At 34.2% G+C, this 16,591-nt stretch overlaps 2 protein-coding genes across 2 annotated transcripts; one reads left to right on the top strand and one right to left on the bottom strand.

Moving 5' to 3' along the window:
• Positions 1 to 5,314: 5,314 nt before the first annotated feature.
• Positions 5,315 to 8,992, top strand: LOC143531525 (YTH domain-containing protein ECT4-like). Its single transcript, XM_077026801.1, has 8 exons — positions 5,315 to 5,474; positions 6,507 to 6,583; positions 6,680 to 6,776; positions 6,846 to 6,892; positions 6,975 to 7,796; positions 7,879 to 8,091; positions 8,186 to 8,332; positions 8,584 to 8,992. Exons 1-8 carry the CDS (start codon positions 5,447 to 5,449, stop codon positions 8,773 to 8,775), a joined length of 1,623 nt encoding a protein of 540 aa, XP_076882916.1. The 5' UTR covers positions 5,315 to 5,446; the 3' UTR covers positions 8,776 to 8,992.
• Positions 8,993 to 9,961: 969 nt separating this feature from the next.
• LOC143531524 (YTH domain-containing protein ECT2-like) lies at positions 9,962 to 15,395 on the bottom strand. Its single transcript, XM_077026800.1, has 7 exons — positions 15,202 to 15,395; positions 12,522 to 12,598; positions 12,291 to 12,432; positions 11,218 to 11,711; positions 10,550 to 11,149; positions 10,259 to 10,471; positions 9,962 to 10,164 (listed from the first exon to the last, which is right to left on the bottom strand). Exons 1-7 carry the CDS (start codon positions 15,221 to 15,223, stop codon positions 9,988 to 9,990), a joined length of 1,725 nt encoding a protein of 574 aa, XP_076882915.1. The 5' UTR covers positions 15,224 to 15,395; the 3' UTR covers positions 9,962 to 9,987.
• Positions 15,396 to 16,591: the final 1,196 nt, after the last annotated feature.

Raw genomic sequence — 16,591 nt, 5'->3', positions numbered from 1 at the left:
CACGAGGTCTATATCTAGTGTATTATATGTTAGCTGAGATTGTTTTTTAATTTTCTTTGATGTTAGAGCATTCTCATCCCGCTCCCCATCTCTATCTCTATAATTACACTAAAAAACATTACATTTCTCTTTCATATTCAATTAAATAATATTCTTTATACTTTTATCATTACAGTTTTCTCTCTCCTTTACTCACAACCAATCCAACAAATATTAAAAAATAAATAAGGGCAAACAAAGTTTCCCCAAATGTACAAAAAAATCACTACATTTCTATCTCCACTCTATAATTTACACTCATAACCACTCATCATTCCACCCTATAATTTGCAAACTACCTTCTTATACCTTATTTAAGGTATAAGGTATAAGTTACAAAGTTGTAACTTATTCTTTATACACTCACAAAACCTAACTTTCTCAAAACCTTATAACTTATAACTCATAAGTTATAAGCTATAAGAAGCTAAAATAAGGAATCCCAAACACCCCCTTAGTGGTGTAACGTCCTGGTTTGATAGCGTCCATTCCATTAAACACTTGCTAACCAGTATGTTGTGTATTTATTTTAGACATGAAAGACGAATTGGGGATCGATCTTTGATCAAGGATCAAAGAAGTAAGGATAGAACATGTTTTTTTATTTGTAATGGAAGAATCGTGATACTTTATTTTTGTAACTTTAGAAGTTAAACCATGTGTTTGTAAATTGTTTTGTTAATCTCAAACATGATAAGGTTGGCACATAAATTACACGTGTCATTTTGTAGTGTTTGACAGTTGGACGTTGCGTTTATAGAAAAGACATAAATTTTCATGTTTCATTTAGACCCTTGGAAAATGTTGAGCCATTCATTTAAACATAACATACCTTTTTGTCATTATCATGGCAAACCTTGTTACGAGATTTGGACATGCGACATCGATGACATTTTTCAAAGACTTTCGGACAATCATCCTTTTGAGTGACTCATATAAAGCTCCAAAATTTTTAACCACAAGTATAACTCAACCAACTGTAATTGTGGATTTTAAAGGATGCGAGCGAGTTGTATTTTGACATTCCATCTTATTTTATTGTTGAGAAGTACAAACAATAAAATGAAAACTAAAATAATAATAATAATAATAATAATAATAATAATAATAATAACAACAACGCTTATGATCTAGAGCATAGTGCTATCAAAAAACAAGAAACATTATAGCAGTCTTATTTTTGTTGCTTTTGAAATGCTATCAGTTATGGTTGAATTTTTTTTTACCGACTACCAGTTCGTACCAAACACACAACCAGTCTCAACAATCAAGACATGTCCATGGTTCACAATCGGTTGCTTAAAATTTGGATCCCACTTATTATTTTTTTTTAATTAGGATAAATGTGAATTGGGTTGGGTATTGAGCTTAAAATTGGGAAGAGATTGATTGGATTGAGTATTGGGCTTAAATTTGGGTATTGAATTCAAATTTAAGTAAATAAATTATTAATATTTTATATTTTCTAAAAGTTTTATTTTAGTTTAATTTTTTATCAAGGCCGGTCTCGAACTTTCATGGGGTCATCTTGAAATTCCACAAAAAACGGTAACAAAGTTTTATTGAAATCGGTCACAAGGTTAAAGTTTGAGGAAACAAGTTTAATATCCAAGTTTTCAACCAATCATATGGGGGTAAGGTATGTGTCATAGGATTTTTGTTGTGAAATACTTATATATAGATATAGTATACCATGATTATAGTCTACTTTGGACTTTATTGAATGGAAGATCGGTATGAGGCTTCTTACTTGTTGAAACGGTATTTTCTGTACTAGTTTTATGTTGTGAAATTGTCTAAGGTATAAATTATAACAGTTACTAAATTCTAATGTCTTAGTTATGTTGTTGAAACTAGACAAATATGTTTGTTTCCATGTCCACGATTGTTTATTTATATGGGAATTTTGTCACCTTTGTTAACAGTTCTCTAAGTTTTCGGAATATCTCGCCAAGATGAACCGAGCGTTCACATTTACCACTAAACGTCAAAATCAACATCACCTAAGCTAGAGTTAACATAGTACCAATCTATAAGTCTTACTAGACTATTAGTAGAAGTATAACAAACATCGTTGCCTACAAATTTTGTATGTAGGAAATTGAAAAAAAATGATATCTAGTTGAGATAATAGTGTTGTCAAACCGACGTAAGAACCTTTAAACGTAATAGATTGCACCATTTGTTCACATTATTATGATTAACCTTTTGGTCAATATAGGACTTCAAGGTACAAAAACCTTATGATTATAGGGCTTCTAGTTATGCTAATAAGACGGAGTCCGCGTAAACAAATGTGCGAAGTTTTTTAGGTTTGACTATACGTGGTTTATACAAAACTTTTCGACATTGCTTCACCATAGATAACTTACCATGAAGACAGAAAATGGCAAGTGTGTGTGTGATTGATTTCTTTTGAGAACCACTTTGAGTTTTAAGAACTCGAAATCAACGTAAATTTTTTTTCTTTTGAGAGCAACTTTGAGTTTTAAGAACTTGAAAAAACTCAACGTAATTTTTTTATACATACATAATACGTAAGTGTAAGTAACGTAAAAAAATTACAATATTTTTTTACACATCGAATCGACTTATTACACATGTGTAACTAACACCTAAATTTGTGTAATCATCAAAAATCTTTATTCTCTTTCCTAATTAATTTTTTAATCAGATTTATTCTCAACCACATATTCAATACCTATTTAATTGATTGTGTGATACATATTGAGTTCTTAAAGTTCTTACAACTCATCAAGTTCTTAAAAGATCCTTCCCTTGTATGTATGTATGTATGAACGTAATTGATAAAATAAAAATAAAACATTATCATTGCTTCACCATATGGACGGAATGGTAGTTTACTCATTTTCAAGCTAGCCATCCTTTGGTGTATAAGAAGATCGTGGTATGTAATCCTTTACCAGTTGTTATTGTTGCGATTTGTGGTTGATTTAGGTTAGTAATAACATACATCTATGTGAAGCCATTTTAAATTCGTTAACACACAATTGTAGAAGTTCTAGCCTTCTTGCATGTTAAACAAATGAGAAATCAAAGGGGTTTTAAGGTGAAATGTAAATATCTTGTTTTACAAATGATAAAATTTGAATAATGACAATTATATTGATGTAAATTTGACTAATTCGATTAACCAAGCAAAAATCGTGTTGTGAAGTTTTTACTGTCTAAAACATGACCTAATGAGTTAAATCAGGGGTTTTATGTTAATTTGTTACTAAATGGTGTGTTATGATATAAATCTTGTGTGTAATGGGTTACAAGGAGGATAATTGCCATGATCGTTAAATAAATAAGTCACGATAAAACATACCAAACAAGTCAAAGGGGATATGAATCGTTGAATTGGGAATCATATACTGTATGGGGACGGGGCACTCCATGGCAAGCTTCGAGTCTAAGTGGTAACACCACCGCCACCTATGTGGTATGTACTAAGGCATGGCTTCGAACCTATCGGGTAAACCTTTGCCGCATAAACCCACACGATTTTCCTTCTAACTTCTAATAACCAAATGAAAAACAAAAAAATAAATAAATAAAAATTCTAGGATACTTGTGAGCAGGTTCTGACTATGATTTTGCGGTTTGTAAGTACTTAAGGTTAGAAATGAAGTAATTGCATGAATACATGTTTGTGAAAGACTCTATTTTTGGCTAACAGACTTATAAAGGATGTCTTATAGATCATTAGAGTTCATACATAGCTATATTATCTACATTGAAGAATTACATATGCCGACTAAGATCGTTTTTCAGTTTGCTTCAATGTTTGTGGTGTAACGCCCTAGTTTGATAGCGTTCATTCCGTTAAATACTTGCTAACCAGTACGTTGTGTGTGTATTTTAGGCATGAAAGAAGAATTGGGGGTCGATCGTGATCAAGGATCAAATAAGTAAGTATAGAACACACTTTTTTATTGGACTTTTTATATGTGTAATTGGACTTTTAACCAGTAATGAAAGAATCAATATACTTTGTTTTGTAACTAGAGAAGTTAAAACGTGTGTTTGTAATTGCTTTGTTAATCTCAAACATGATAAGGCTGGCACATAAATTACGCGTGTTATTTTTTTAGTGCTAGACAGTTGGACGTTGCATTTATAGAAAACTCATAAATTTCTATTTTTCATTTAGACCCCCCTCAATTAAACACAACATATCTTTTTGTTGTTATCATGACTAACCTCGTTATGATATATAAAGATGATGTTTTCAAAAGAGATTATGCTTAATCCTCCATTTGAGTGACTTATTTAAAGCTCTAAACCATAAATCAAAATTAGTATAACTCAACCAATTTCTAATTGTAGATTCTAAGGGATATGAGCGACTTGTATTTTAACGTTCCACTTGATTTTGATGTTAAAAGGTATAAACTATAGAATAAAACAGAAGAATAACGTTTATGATCTAGGACATAATACTGTCAAAAAAACAAGAAACATCATAGAAGTCTCACATTATTTTGTTATAAAATGCTATTCATTAGAAATAAAAAAGTTTGTACCGAGTGCTGGTACCGTACCAAACACATCCGATACCAACATTCTCTTTTCATGTATTTGGCATTATCAATAATACCAAGCCAACAAAACCAGTACAATATTCAATATACACTTTCATTCGTTTTCAGTACCAATACTTTTCGACATGGTAACCATAACCAAAAGTGGGCAAAAGAACCGGTTAACCAAACTGACCCGGAAATTGAACCAAAACCGAACCACTTTGAAACCAATTATGTAGAAACCGGTTAACCAAACCGAAACCAATCAAAACACGAACCAAAACCGATTGTAACTTGGTCAAGAAACTGGTTTTAACCCGAACCGAAGCCGGTCATAAACCGGTTTTGACTTTTGTTAACCAATCCAAACTAGTTTTGGGTTTTAAACCGGTTTGAAACCGACTATGTATAAACTGTTTCAAATAGGTTAACCGAACCAAAACAAAACTATCTAGAATCCGATCAAAATCTGAACAAAAACTGATAAAAACCCGAACCAAAACCGATCATAAATTGATTTTGAATTTTATTGACCAAACCAAACCGATTTCAACCCAAACCAGTTATCAGTTTTAACCCGATTTACTATACTAGTATAAAAAAATTAGTAACCAACATTGAAAACATGGAACTAACTATAAGACAAAACTAAAGATATCAAAAACCATATGAAACCAAAACCAAAGGGGGTAAAAATGTAAATACAAGTTTAAGGGGTCTATTTGAACCGATTGAATTCATTCGCACAAATCCCTCTTTCTTCAAAAACCCTAAAATTCTATACTTTTGTGGCGGCGGAAACCCTAATAATCTTCCGTCAAACACTAACATTTTTAGGGGTTTTCTATCCCATTTTTGAAGATCTATCTTCCGGCATGGCCGCCGTTGTTCCTACCGTCGATGGTATGTTCCGATTACTCTGTTTTTTTGCTTAATTCGGCACTGTTTTCTGTCAATTTTGACTCTTTTTTGCTTAATTTGAACTGGGTTTTGCTTAATTTGATCTGGGTTTTGTTTAATTTGATCTGGGGTTTGTTTATTTCAAGTGGGTTTATTGTATATGTACGTGATTATTAGTTTGTTGTGTCGATTTTAGCTCATTTTTTAGCTAATTTGATCTGGTTTTTGTTTAATTTGAAATGGGCTTTGTTTAACTTGAACTGGGTTTGTTTAATTTGATCTGGGTTTGGTTTAATTTCATCTGGGTTTCTTGTGTATGTACGTGATTGTTAGTGGTTTTAGTCAATTTCAACTTTTTTTTTGGCTAATTTGCGTTGGGTTTTGTTTAATTTGATCTGGGTTTGGTTTATTTCAAGTGGGTTTCTTGTTTATGTTCATGATTGTATGTGTTTTTCGTCAATTTTGACTTTTTTTAGTTTATTTGAACTGGGTTTTGTTTATTTTATCTGGGTTTTGTTTGTTTTGATTAATTGTTTAATTTTACATTTCATGAGTAGATCTTGGTTCAGATCTTTTAGTTGTTAAGAGATTGTAAGTCACTTCAGTGTTTATTTTTTTTGGTCCAGTTATATGATTTTGTTAACTTTATGATATAGATGAAAAGCTTATGGTTTTCAAGTGTAATATAGTGTTTATCTTTCATTTTTCAGTGGTTAGTATGCTGTAAAAGTTTACGGGTTTAAAGTATTATTTATGATTTGGCTGTTATATGATTTTGTTAATTTTACGATACAGATGCTGCTAATATGATGAAAGCTTAGGGCTTGATGTATAATTTGTCTTTTATAAGGTTACTTTAGGTGTTAATTCTCTTGATTCGGTTGTAATATGATTCTGTTAACTTTATGATAAAGTTGATACTAATTTGCTGGAAAGCTTAGAGTTTTAAGTTTAACTTGGGGTTTATTAATTCACTTTACGGTTTAATTTTTTACGATCCGGCGTTATGATTTTGTTAACTTTTTGGTAATACAGATGCTGCTAGTTTGTTGAAGAACTTGGCGTTGGATTCCAAAACTAAGGCTTTGGAGATTACTGATCCTGTTAAGAAGGTGAGTTTTTTACTTTTTTGTAATCTTTTTTTTTGTAATATTTTCAAAAGATAACATTAATTAAGTTAATTGATGCCTATTTGTTTACTATTTCAGCTTTCGGTTGATACCGGGAACACTAAGATTCAACCTAGCAATGGGAATGTAACTCCCTTCAATCCAGCATTGGCTTATTATCCGTATTATTACGGAGGTATGCGATACTTTCATGTTTAAATAATTTTTTATGTTTAGTAGGTCAAATTTTATGCTTTTGTTGTAGGTTATGATGGGACTACAAACAGTTGGGATGAAGTTGATTTGGCTCATGTAAGTACACGTTTTTTATGTTAAATTTTTAAATTTTTATTTTTTATTGTTTTACTGACTGTTGTCTGTTTTATTATTGCAGGGTCTTTATGGTTACGGTTACGCACCATACGGAGCGTACGATGGTCAACTATACGGGTCACAACCTTACCAATACCCTAGCACATATTACCAACCGCCAACCTCAACCGGTGGTGCATACCCTGCTAAAGGTGACACCACCACACCCGCAACTACCGATGCGACTAAAGCAGGTTTAGGAAACGGTATCGGTCTCAAGGGGACCGCTGGTTCTGCACCTGTGAAACCGACACCTTATCATAACTCGGCTTTTAAGGCTAGTGATTTATACGGAACGGGTGCGCAGAATAGTATGTATCCATCGAGTGGTTACATGAACGGGATGTATTCGAACAAGTTATACGGTCAGTACGGTTACGGAACTGCGGGTTACGGAACTACCGGTTATGGTTATCAGAATAATGGGCGCGGGTGGTTAACCGTTGATAACAAGTTCAAGCCAAGATTGCGATCCAACGGTTTCTTTGGGTACAGTCACGACAACAGCGATGGACTTAACGAGCTAAACCGGGGTCCGCGGGCTAAGTTTGTGAAAACTCAAAAGCCGTTGACGCCAGTCGCTGATGGTGTTGAGGACGAGTCGAATGATGTGAAAGAGGTTGTTGTGGGACCGGACAGGGAGGATTACAACAACGCGGAGTTTCCTGAAACGTATGCGGGGGCGAAGTTTTTTATCATCAAGTCGTATAGTGAAGATGATGTTCATAAGAGCATTAAGTATAATGTTTGGGCCAGTACACAAAATGGTAACAAGAAACTTGATGCTGCGTATCGTGAGGCTCAGGAGAAGCCCGACGGATGCCCGATTTTTCTCTTTTTTTCGGTATGCTTTCAGTTTCTTATTTTGTAACGCTGATTTTAAATATTATAATAATTTTTTAAAAAAATTATAATTTTTTTTGTAGGTTAATACAAGCGGGCAATTTGTCGGTATGGCGGAGATGGTGGGCCCGGTCGATTTTAACAAAAGTTTGGATTATTGGCAGCAAGACAAGTGGATCGGTTGCTTTCCTGTGAAGTGGCATATCGTTAAGGATTTACCGAACGGGATGTTGAAGCACATTATTCTCGAGTACAACGAAAACAAACCGGTTACCAATAGTAGGGATACGCAAGAGGTATGATATTTTATTTTATAAATTTATGAACATATGCTATTTTTTTGTTCATGTTATTTTGTTTAAAGGTGATTAATATTTGTTATATGTTCAGGTGAAGCTGGTGCAGGGATTGCAGGTGATCAAGATTTTTAAAGAACATTCTAGCAAGCAATGCATTTTAGATGACTTTGAGTTTTATGAGGACCGACAGAAGAAAATTCAGCAGAAAAAGGCGAAGCAACAGCAGTTCCAGAAACAGGTATGTTATGTTTTAATTGTTTGTTCATTTATTTAGGGGTGTGCAAAAAACCGTAAAACCGACCCGAAACCGAAAAAACTGAAAAATCCAAACTTTAACATAACAAAAACTAGAAAAATCGAAACCGAAAAAACTGAAACTAAACGGTTTCAAAAGTTTAAAATTTTTAGTTCGGTTTTAGTTTAAAACCGAACCACACGCACATTTACTTTTATTTATTTTTTATTAACATTTTTTTGGTGTTTTTTCAGTCATGGGAAGGAAAAGTTGTTACCGATAAGAAGATTAAGGAAGATGTCGAAGAAGGCGAGATTGTGGAGTCGGATGATGAGGCTTCTAAGTTGGTCAAAGAGGTCAAACTTGTGGATACTGTGAAAGATGTTGCGGTGAAAGCTGAAGAGGAAAAGGTTGTAGTAAATGGTGAAGTTGCCAACGCTTGCTAAATTTTTAGCAGTTTCGGGCGGTCTGTGGCTCGTTGACTGGAATTCACAAATGAGTCAATGGTGTTGCAGATGGGAAAATAGGAAAAATGTAAACTTGAATAGAGTTCGTGTGTGTGTTTTGTTTCGGGTTGGTTGGGGGCTTTTTTATAGTGTTTTTAGCTACAAACGGTTTTATTTTCAGAACTCAAGATTTTCGGTAAGGTGTTTTAAACCTCCATTTTTGTTTCTTTTTCGCTCTTATTGTTTCAAGTTTCGGTTATTAGCTCGGTTTCAGTGTTGTGTGTTATCGTGGTGTGTTGCGTTGGTCTTTTCTGGTTTTTATTTTTTGTAAATTTAGATTAAGAATGCATGGTGTAAGTAAGAATAGATACAAGTAACATGCAGTTAATAAAAAAACTAATTGCATGACTAAAGAATAAAATGCATCTGATTTTTTTCAAAACAATTTTTATTAGAACGACAAATTTGTTGTTTGTTTAATCGTCATACTCGCCAAATATAAACCCTTTTGATAGAGCATTATTTTATAAAAGAAAAAATACAGAACAGAAACTAACATTATTTTATAACAGCCACAAGGAGTGATATAATAGAAACATAACAAAAAAGATAAAAAAAACTAATACAAAAATCTTGTTAATAAACTGAAAAGCTATAAAAAGAGATGACACACCAACAAGATAATCAAATCTGGATCTTTCTTTTTTTATATTTAAACGATGGATCCAATTTGGGCAGCGATTCGTAAATGAATTTAATAAAACTCGATCAGCCGAAGATCCTAGATTTAGCAACCATCTTCGGGTTTAACATCTCCATTTATTTGAACAGAAGTAGCTTCCTTGACAGTTTCTTGAGAAACTTCATATAATTTTGGTGCTACTAACATCTGAAAACAAAATAAAAATCAAAACTTTATTAAACTTGACTAAAAAAAGATTAAAAAAAATGCAGTGACTAGACAGTAGACATCATTTAAAGGTTTTAAACAGTCGGTAGGTTGGCTGGTGGTGTTCATATCGAGTTTTCTGTCAAAAAGTGTTATAAGAGTTCTCCGGCCAAAAAACGGTTTTTCCTGCAACTAACGGAGTTAGTCCTTTGTTAGTCGTGAACCGTTATAAACAATGCACCTTCAGTTTGGACCGCCGCTAGCCAAGAATTAAGTTGGAACAGTTATTTGCCAATATACCAAAGATAAATAAAATGCAATGACTAGACATCATTTAAGTTTTTAAACCAAACCTGTTTCTGAAACTGCTGTTGTTTGGCTTTCTTTTCTTGAATCCTTCGTTGTCGGTCTTCATAGAAATCGAAATCGTCTAATATGCATTGCTTGCTAGATTCCTCTTTAAAGATCTTCAACGCTTGCAGTCCCTGTTCTAACTTCACCTAAACAAAAATACACAAAATATTAAAAGTCAGATTAAAAATAATTTAAATATCAAATAAAATCTAAATGTATAACAAAAAAATAGTAAAATACCTCTTGGGTGTCTCGGCTATTAGTAACCGGCTTATTCTCGTTGTTTTCTAAAGTAATATGCTTCAACAAACTATTTGGCAAATCCTTAACAATATGCCACTTAACGGGAAAACAACCAATCCATTTGTCTTGTTGCCAGTATTCCAAACTTTTGTTGAAATCAACCGGGCCCACCATCTCGGCAACGCCAACAAACTGTCCACTTGTATTGACCTATAGTAAAGTTAATACAATTAGACAGTAGAAAAACAATGTCAAAGTCAAAAGTCAAACTGTGAAAAATATGCTTACCGAAAAGAAAAGAAAAACCGGGCATGATCCGGGCTTCTGTTGGGCCTCTTGATAAGCGGAATCAAGTTTCTTGTTTCCGTTTTGCGTACTGGCCCAAACGTTATACTTTATGCTTTTATGAACATCATCCTCACTGTATGATTTTATTACAAAAAACTTCGCATCATCGTAACTGTCGGGAAATTCAGGTTGGTTGTATTGCTCACGGTTCGGGGTTAAAACCACCTTCTCAATAACCTCGGGCTTCTTTTCAACACCTTCGGGAGGTACAACAGTCACATTTTGATCCTTGACCGCTAAGGTTATCGGGGTCAAAACCTTTTGGTTGACCGATTGGGTTCTTGGTCCACGGTTTAGCTCGTTTAAACCGTCTCCGTTTTCGTTATTGTAAAAGAGAAACCCGTTCACTCGTCCTCGAGGCTTGTAATTGTTATCTGTACTTGATAACCAACCACGCCCGTTTATTTGGGTATCATACACGTTCGCTCCGTACCCGTGACCAGAGCGATAATTATTTCTGTATTGGCTGTATAACTTGTTTGGATACATTTGGTTCATATATCCACTTGTCGTGTTTACACCCGACATCGGTCTTGCACTCTACAAGTTCAAAAGATATTAATATTATTTAAAACTTGATTTCAACTTCAAGATTTAGATTTGCATACCATGATATGAGAATTTGGATAATAGTTTTGACTTCTTGATGCAAAGCTGTTCCCGTTGACACCAGGGGTAATATTGGAATTGTTTCTCGCTCGTCCATTAGATAACAACGGGGCGTCAAGCCACGGGACTCCATCAAACCCGTTTTGTGCACCTCTTCTGTATGAACCATTTGCATTAAAGACCGAATTTTGATACGGATTCGGTCTAACCGGGGCGGACCCGTTAATTCCCTTGACAGTGTTAGTCGAGTCAACAGCTGCAGATGGCGTGTTTTGACTTTTGGGTGGGACTGCAGCCGATGAGTAGGGCCCACCGGTTGGAGTCATGGGTTGGAAATACGGGTTCGGGTATTGAAACTGTTGACCTCCGTAAAGTTGACCATCTTGACCGACTGTCGGCATAGGTGAGCCTGCAGGCGAATAAGGACCGTATGGTGCATAACCATAACCGTATCTTGAATAGTCATCCCACTCGTTGGCAGTCCCGTCATATCCTGTAGATAACATATGATAATTAGCCAGAAACAAGATTCAAGCAGTGGCGAAACCAGAATTTTTTTCCTAAGGGTTCGGGATTTTTTGGTGCTTGATTATTTCCGGCTTCAAAGTTTTCGGGCCCGGATGGGTCGGACATTCGGCCAAATAAAAAAACGCAATATCACTATCATAACAAAAGTACATCGTCAACATTCAAAAAAATACAAAGTCATATTAAATAAAAAGATATTACATATTAAAATTGTTCCCTACGCGACTTTTAAAAATGAACTCATTTTCAATATAACAAATGCATATATGGGTTATTATTGGCCTACTTAATAGTGTTGGCCCGTTAATAATTTTGGGCCTTTTCTTTTAATCTATATATGGGTTATTGTTGGCCCATTTATAGTGTTTGTTAATAAATTTTTTTGTTTTTTTTAACTTTTTATGTTTTGTAAAAATTATTCATTACTGAAAATAATTTTTACTAACTTTTTCATAATCAATGGGTTCGAATATCTTTTTTTTTAAATGATATTGGGCTCGCTCATCAAATTACACAAAACAAATACAAATATGAATCGTATTACCTCCGTAATAATAAGGTGAAGATGCATAACTATTGGGAAAATAAGCCACGGTCGGATCCATGAAATCCGGTATCAAAGGAGTAACAGACCTATTTAAAGGCTGGTTTAGACCACTCCCAGTGATGGTGGTATCAACTGAAGGCTACATGTTAATAACACATATTTAGTGTTACACTATGCACTAAAAATAGTAGCTTTAATAATGTAACATTAATGAAAACTATGTCTTACCTTCTTAGCGGGCTCGGGAATTTCCAACGTCTTTGATTGAGGATCCAACGATATATTCTTGAGCAAATCGACAGTTTCTGTAGCGGACGAAGTAAAGGAATTCCATTCTTTCGTAATAATAAATAACTTGGGTGCCACATGGCGTCTTCCTAGGGTATCCACCTAGGATTTTTCCACTTGTTACCGCATTAAATTGTAATCAATGAATAACAACTCAATTATCGAGTAGACACAGACATAATCGATAAAATTTCACATTTTTTAAAAAAGAATTTTATAAATAAGTTTCTTTTACTTAAAAAGGTTCTATTCAAGTATACAAATAGCTCCACGTTCAAAATTATGTTCGTTAAAATATTAAAAAAAAAGAAAAATAATGATTATAACTGTTTTTATACATGATTATTTTTTTTTTAAAACTAACTTTTTTTTAAAACTAACTTAACAGAACTTATGACGGTCACCTCAAAATTTATTTCTTTAAAAGACATCTTGACGACCGTATGTCCGTATATGTTAACATATATGTAATACACAAGATACTAACCTATGTAATACAAAAGATACTAACCTAGTAACATAAATCAATCAATCAATCAATCATACCCAGTAAAATCCCACCGACAGCAAAGCTATAGGTAGGGTCTGGGGAGGGTGGGATGTAGGCACACCGTACCTCTATCCAAAGGAATAAAGAGGTGGCTTCCAGAGAGACCCTCGGCTCTAAGTACATGTGTATGAAGCAAAATAAAGGAAATCAAAGTTTAACAGTTATATAAAAACTACTACTAATTATAATAATATTAATAATAAGGTCACAGTTTAACAGCAATATAAAAGCTAATAATAATAATAATAATAATAATAATAATATATGTAAGGGAAATACCATTATGGTATGTGACCTAAATAAGTTAAGTCTAAGCCCTAAGTTATTCAATTCTCTCTAAAAATCCTTAACTTTAATTCTACTTCTCCACGAATTCCTATCCTCAACCATGTCCTCGGAGAGGTTTAGGTCTATCAAATCATGCCTAATCCTCTCATCCCAAGTCAATTTAGGTCGTCCTCTACCCCTTCTCCCCTCTATAGTAATGTTTTCTACGGATCTAACAGGATTCGTCGTCTGTCTTCTCTTTACATGTCCAAACCATCTCAATCTCCACTCTCTTATCTTGTCTGCTATGTTCGCCACCCCTAATCTCTCGCGAAACACAACGTTTCTTATTCGGTCTAGCCTTGTGTGCCCACACATCCAACGTAGCATTCTCATTTCTGCTACCTCCATCTTCCGCACTTGTGCCTTCTTGATGGCCCAACAATCTGTTCCATATAGCATTGCAGGTCTAACTGCCACCCTATAGAATTTTCCCTTTAGTTTAGTCGGGAAACTCTTGTCGCACAATATACCTGTGGCTGCCTTCCATCTACACCATCCTACCTGAACTCGGTGGGTCACATCACTGTCTAATTCCCCATCGCTCTGAACAAATGATCCTAAATACTTAAACTTCGTTACCTGCGGGACCACCTGCCCTTCAATTGTGATCTGTGCGTCTTCATTGTCGTTTATCCCACCAAAATCACAGTGGAGGTACTCCGTCTTAGATCGGCTAATCTTTAAACCTTTTGTCTCTAAGGTTGTTCGCCACTCCTCAAGCCTCATGTTTAGGTTGTTCGCCACTCCTCAACCCTAAACCTAGTAACATAAATAAATAATATAAACTTTTAAGCCTAATTTTTTTATAAAAGGTGTAATTATCCAAATCAGCATCCAATAGAGCATTTGACAAGAACAGCTAACACAAATCCAATACTAAGCTGAAAGTAAGTGGCTTTTAACATACTCTAAATTTCGAATAAAAACTCCTAACTATAATAAAATTATAAATCATCATTCATCAGTCAAAAAACAGAATTTCAGCAAGTTGGTCACACTTAGTAACTTCAATTTCATGTAAAACTTATTAAATCCAATAAACAAGATTCAAACCTCACATGAACAATCACGAGTATGGAACGAAAACAACTAACATGAATGTAGGAGTGCAAACAAGCCTAGCTGCTAACGAGCTACCCAAGTTTGGATTGACAAAAAGCTCGAAATAAGCCGAGCTTTATCGACCCCGAGCCTCAACTAAAGCAAGTTTAGCTATCGAGCTCGAGCTCACGCTCAAGCCGTGTAAATTTAAGACTTTTTTGGACTTCTATGTATTAATTTTACACTGCACAGCCGATCTTTGGCTCATTTAAGATATTGCACACACACTTGAGCCGAGCTTATCATTTTTCTCAAAATATAAAAAAACAGTAAAACTTGTATATGAATTGATTAATAACTAATAAACTATCTCTCAAAATATATAAAAATTAACTATCTCTCAAAATATATAAAAATTAATTGATAACTAATAAATGGTTTCTAAAAATATTAAAATTGTATATAAATTAATTAATCAATAACGAATAACCAAACCAAGCCAAGCCCGAGCATGAATAACGACTAAGAAGCAGAGCTCGAGCTTTAGAAAAAGAGCTTGAAACTGTACATAAATCAATACTTTCAGCTAAAAGCAAGTGAATTTAATAAGTTAATAACCAACATCACCAAATTCCAATATAACCCTTGAAACCATAATTCAAATCAAATCAAGATTAAACATATAACATATAAGGATACTATCTGCAGCAATCTGAGCCATGATTAAAGGTTAAAGATTAAAGATTAAAGATCTTGAATACCCAGAAGCTAAAACCCAATAAAGTTTGAATCTTTGAGACTAAAACCCCAAGAAAATGATGGAACAAAGAGGGTTTCAGTTTCAGTTTCAGGTTCAGACGCCAAGGGTTTCAAGAAAGAGGATTTGATGTGTTTGGATGTGTGTGATTCAAATAGCTACACGCACGTGGCATGTGGGTTCTTGCTAGTTTAGACTTTTAGTCCCTGTATTTCTTGATTTGTCGGTTTCGGTGACTCGTTAAAAGCTTGAATTACGTCGAGGGTTTGAGCTGGAGTCCGAGCTTCATTGGTCGAGCTTGAACATGAGCCTAAATTTTTTATTATTTTATTTGGAACGACGACTTTGTTGTGTGTTAGGCCGCCGCACTCTAAATTTGGAGAGTCATGTTGCCCTACTCTGGTTAAACTCTGTTGTTTTAATCAGGTTCACGCTGACTTTAGAGTTTGGCTTAGGTGTTCCTTCGAGAAACCATACCACCGGCTGCAACTTGACAGTCGTTATGCCACTACAAGAAATGCCTACACATTCTATGTTTGTTGGTTGTTTAAAGAAAAATGCATTTAATTACAAACTTAGACCTTGACAATTAAATCTTATCTTGGTTGAAATACATGATAAAACGGGTTAGCTTATGCAGGTGAGTTTTAAGTTTAAGGTTTTGAATAATATTTGTTTCAAAATATATTTAAACATTTTATAAAGGGACCAATGTCTTAGTTTCATAAAGCATTCATGCATTCGACTTTTCGTTGGTGAATTTTTATAACAAACAAGTTACTATAGGGCTATGTGTAGTGGAGTGGCTATAATTGGGGGCGAATTGTAACACGTGACGCCCAGTAGTGGAAATTTGTTTTTGGAGTGTAATGGTGTAGGGGCTACAAGTTGGGCCCACAGTGTGTTTTTTTATTATTTTCTTTTTATAACTAAACTAATTAAATAAAAACCAATTTATTTAAATAATTAAATAAAAATGTATTAAAATTAAAAAATAAATACAAAAAAATACATAAACTAAAAAAAATACACGAATAATAAAAATAAATTATAATAAAAAAACACACCGAAATATAAATATACATAAAAAAACTAATCTATTCGTCTTCGTCTTCGTCCCCGTCGTCGTCATTGTCCTCCTCCTCGTCTTCGTCTTCGTCCTCGTACTCGTCTTCGTCCTTCTCAACGGGACGATTATCCCACACGTGTTGAACCAAATCCGCTTTCAGTTGGTTATGTATATCACTTGATGTGAGCTGGTTAATGTTATACGTTCGTTGGTCTTGGGTTGGTTCAGGGAACTGTTCTGGAACGCTTCCTGGTATATAGTGT

The sequence above is a fragment of the Bidens hawaiensis genome, unplaced genomic scaffold (genome assembly GCF_021521415.1).
Source record: "Bidens hawaiensis isolate Kalapana, Puna unplaced genomic scaffold, B.hawaiensis_p1.1 tig00009190_1, whole genome shotgun sequence".
NCBI classification, from domain to species: domain Eukaryota; kingdom Viridiplantae; phylum Streptophyta; class Magnoliopsida; order Asterales; family Asteraceae; genus Bidens; species Bidens hawaiensis.
Note: the sequence above shows the minus strand (reverse complement) of the source record. Positions and strands in the feature narration are given on the sequence as shown.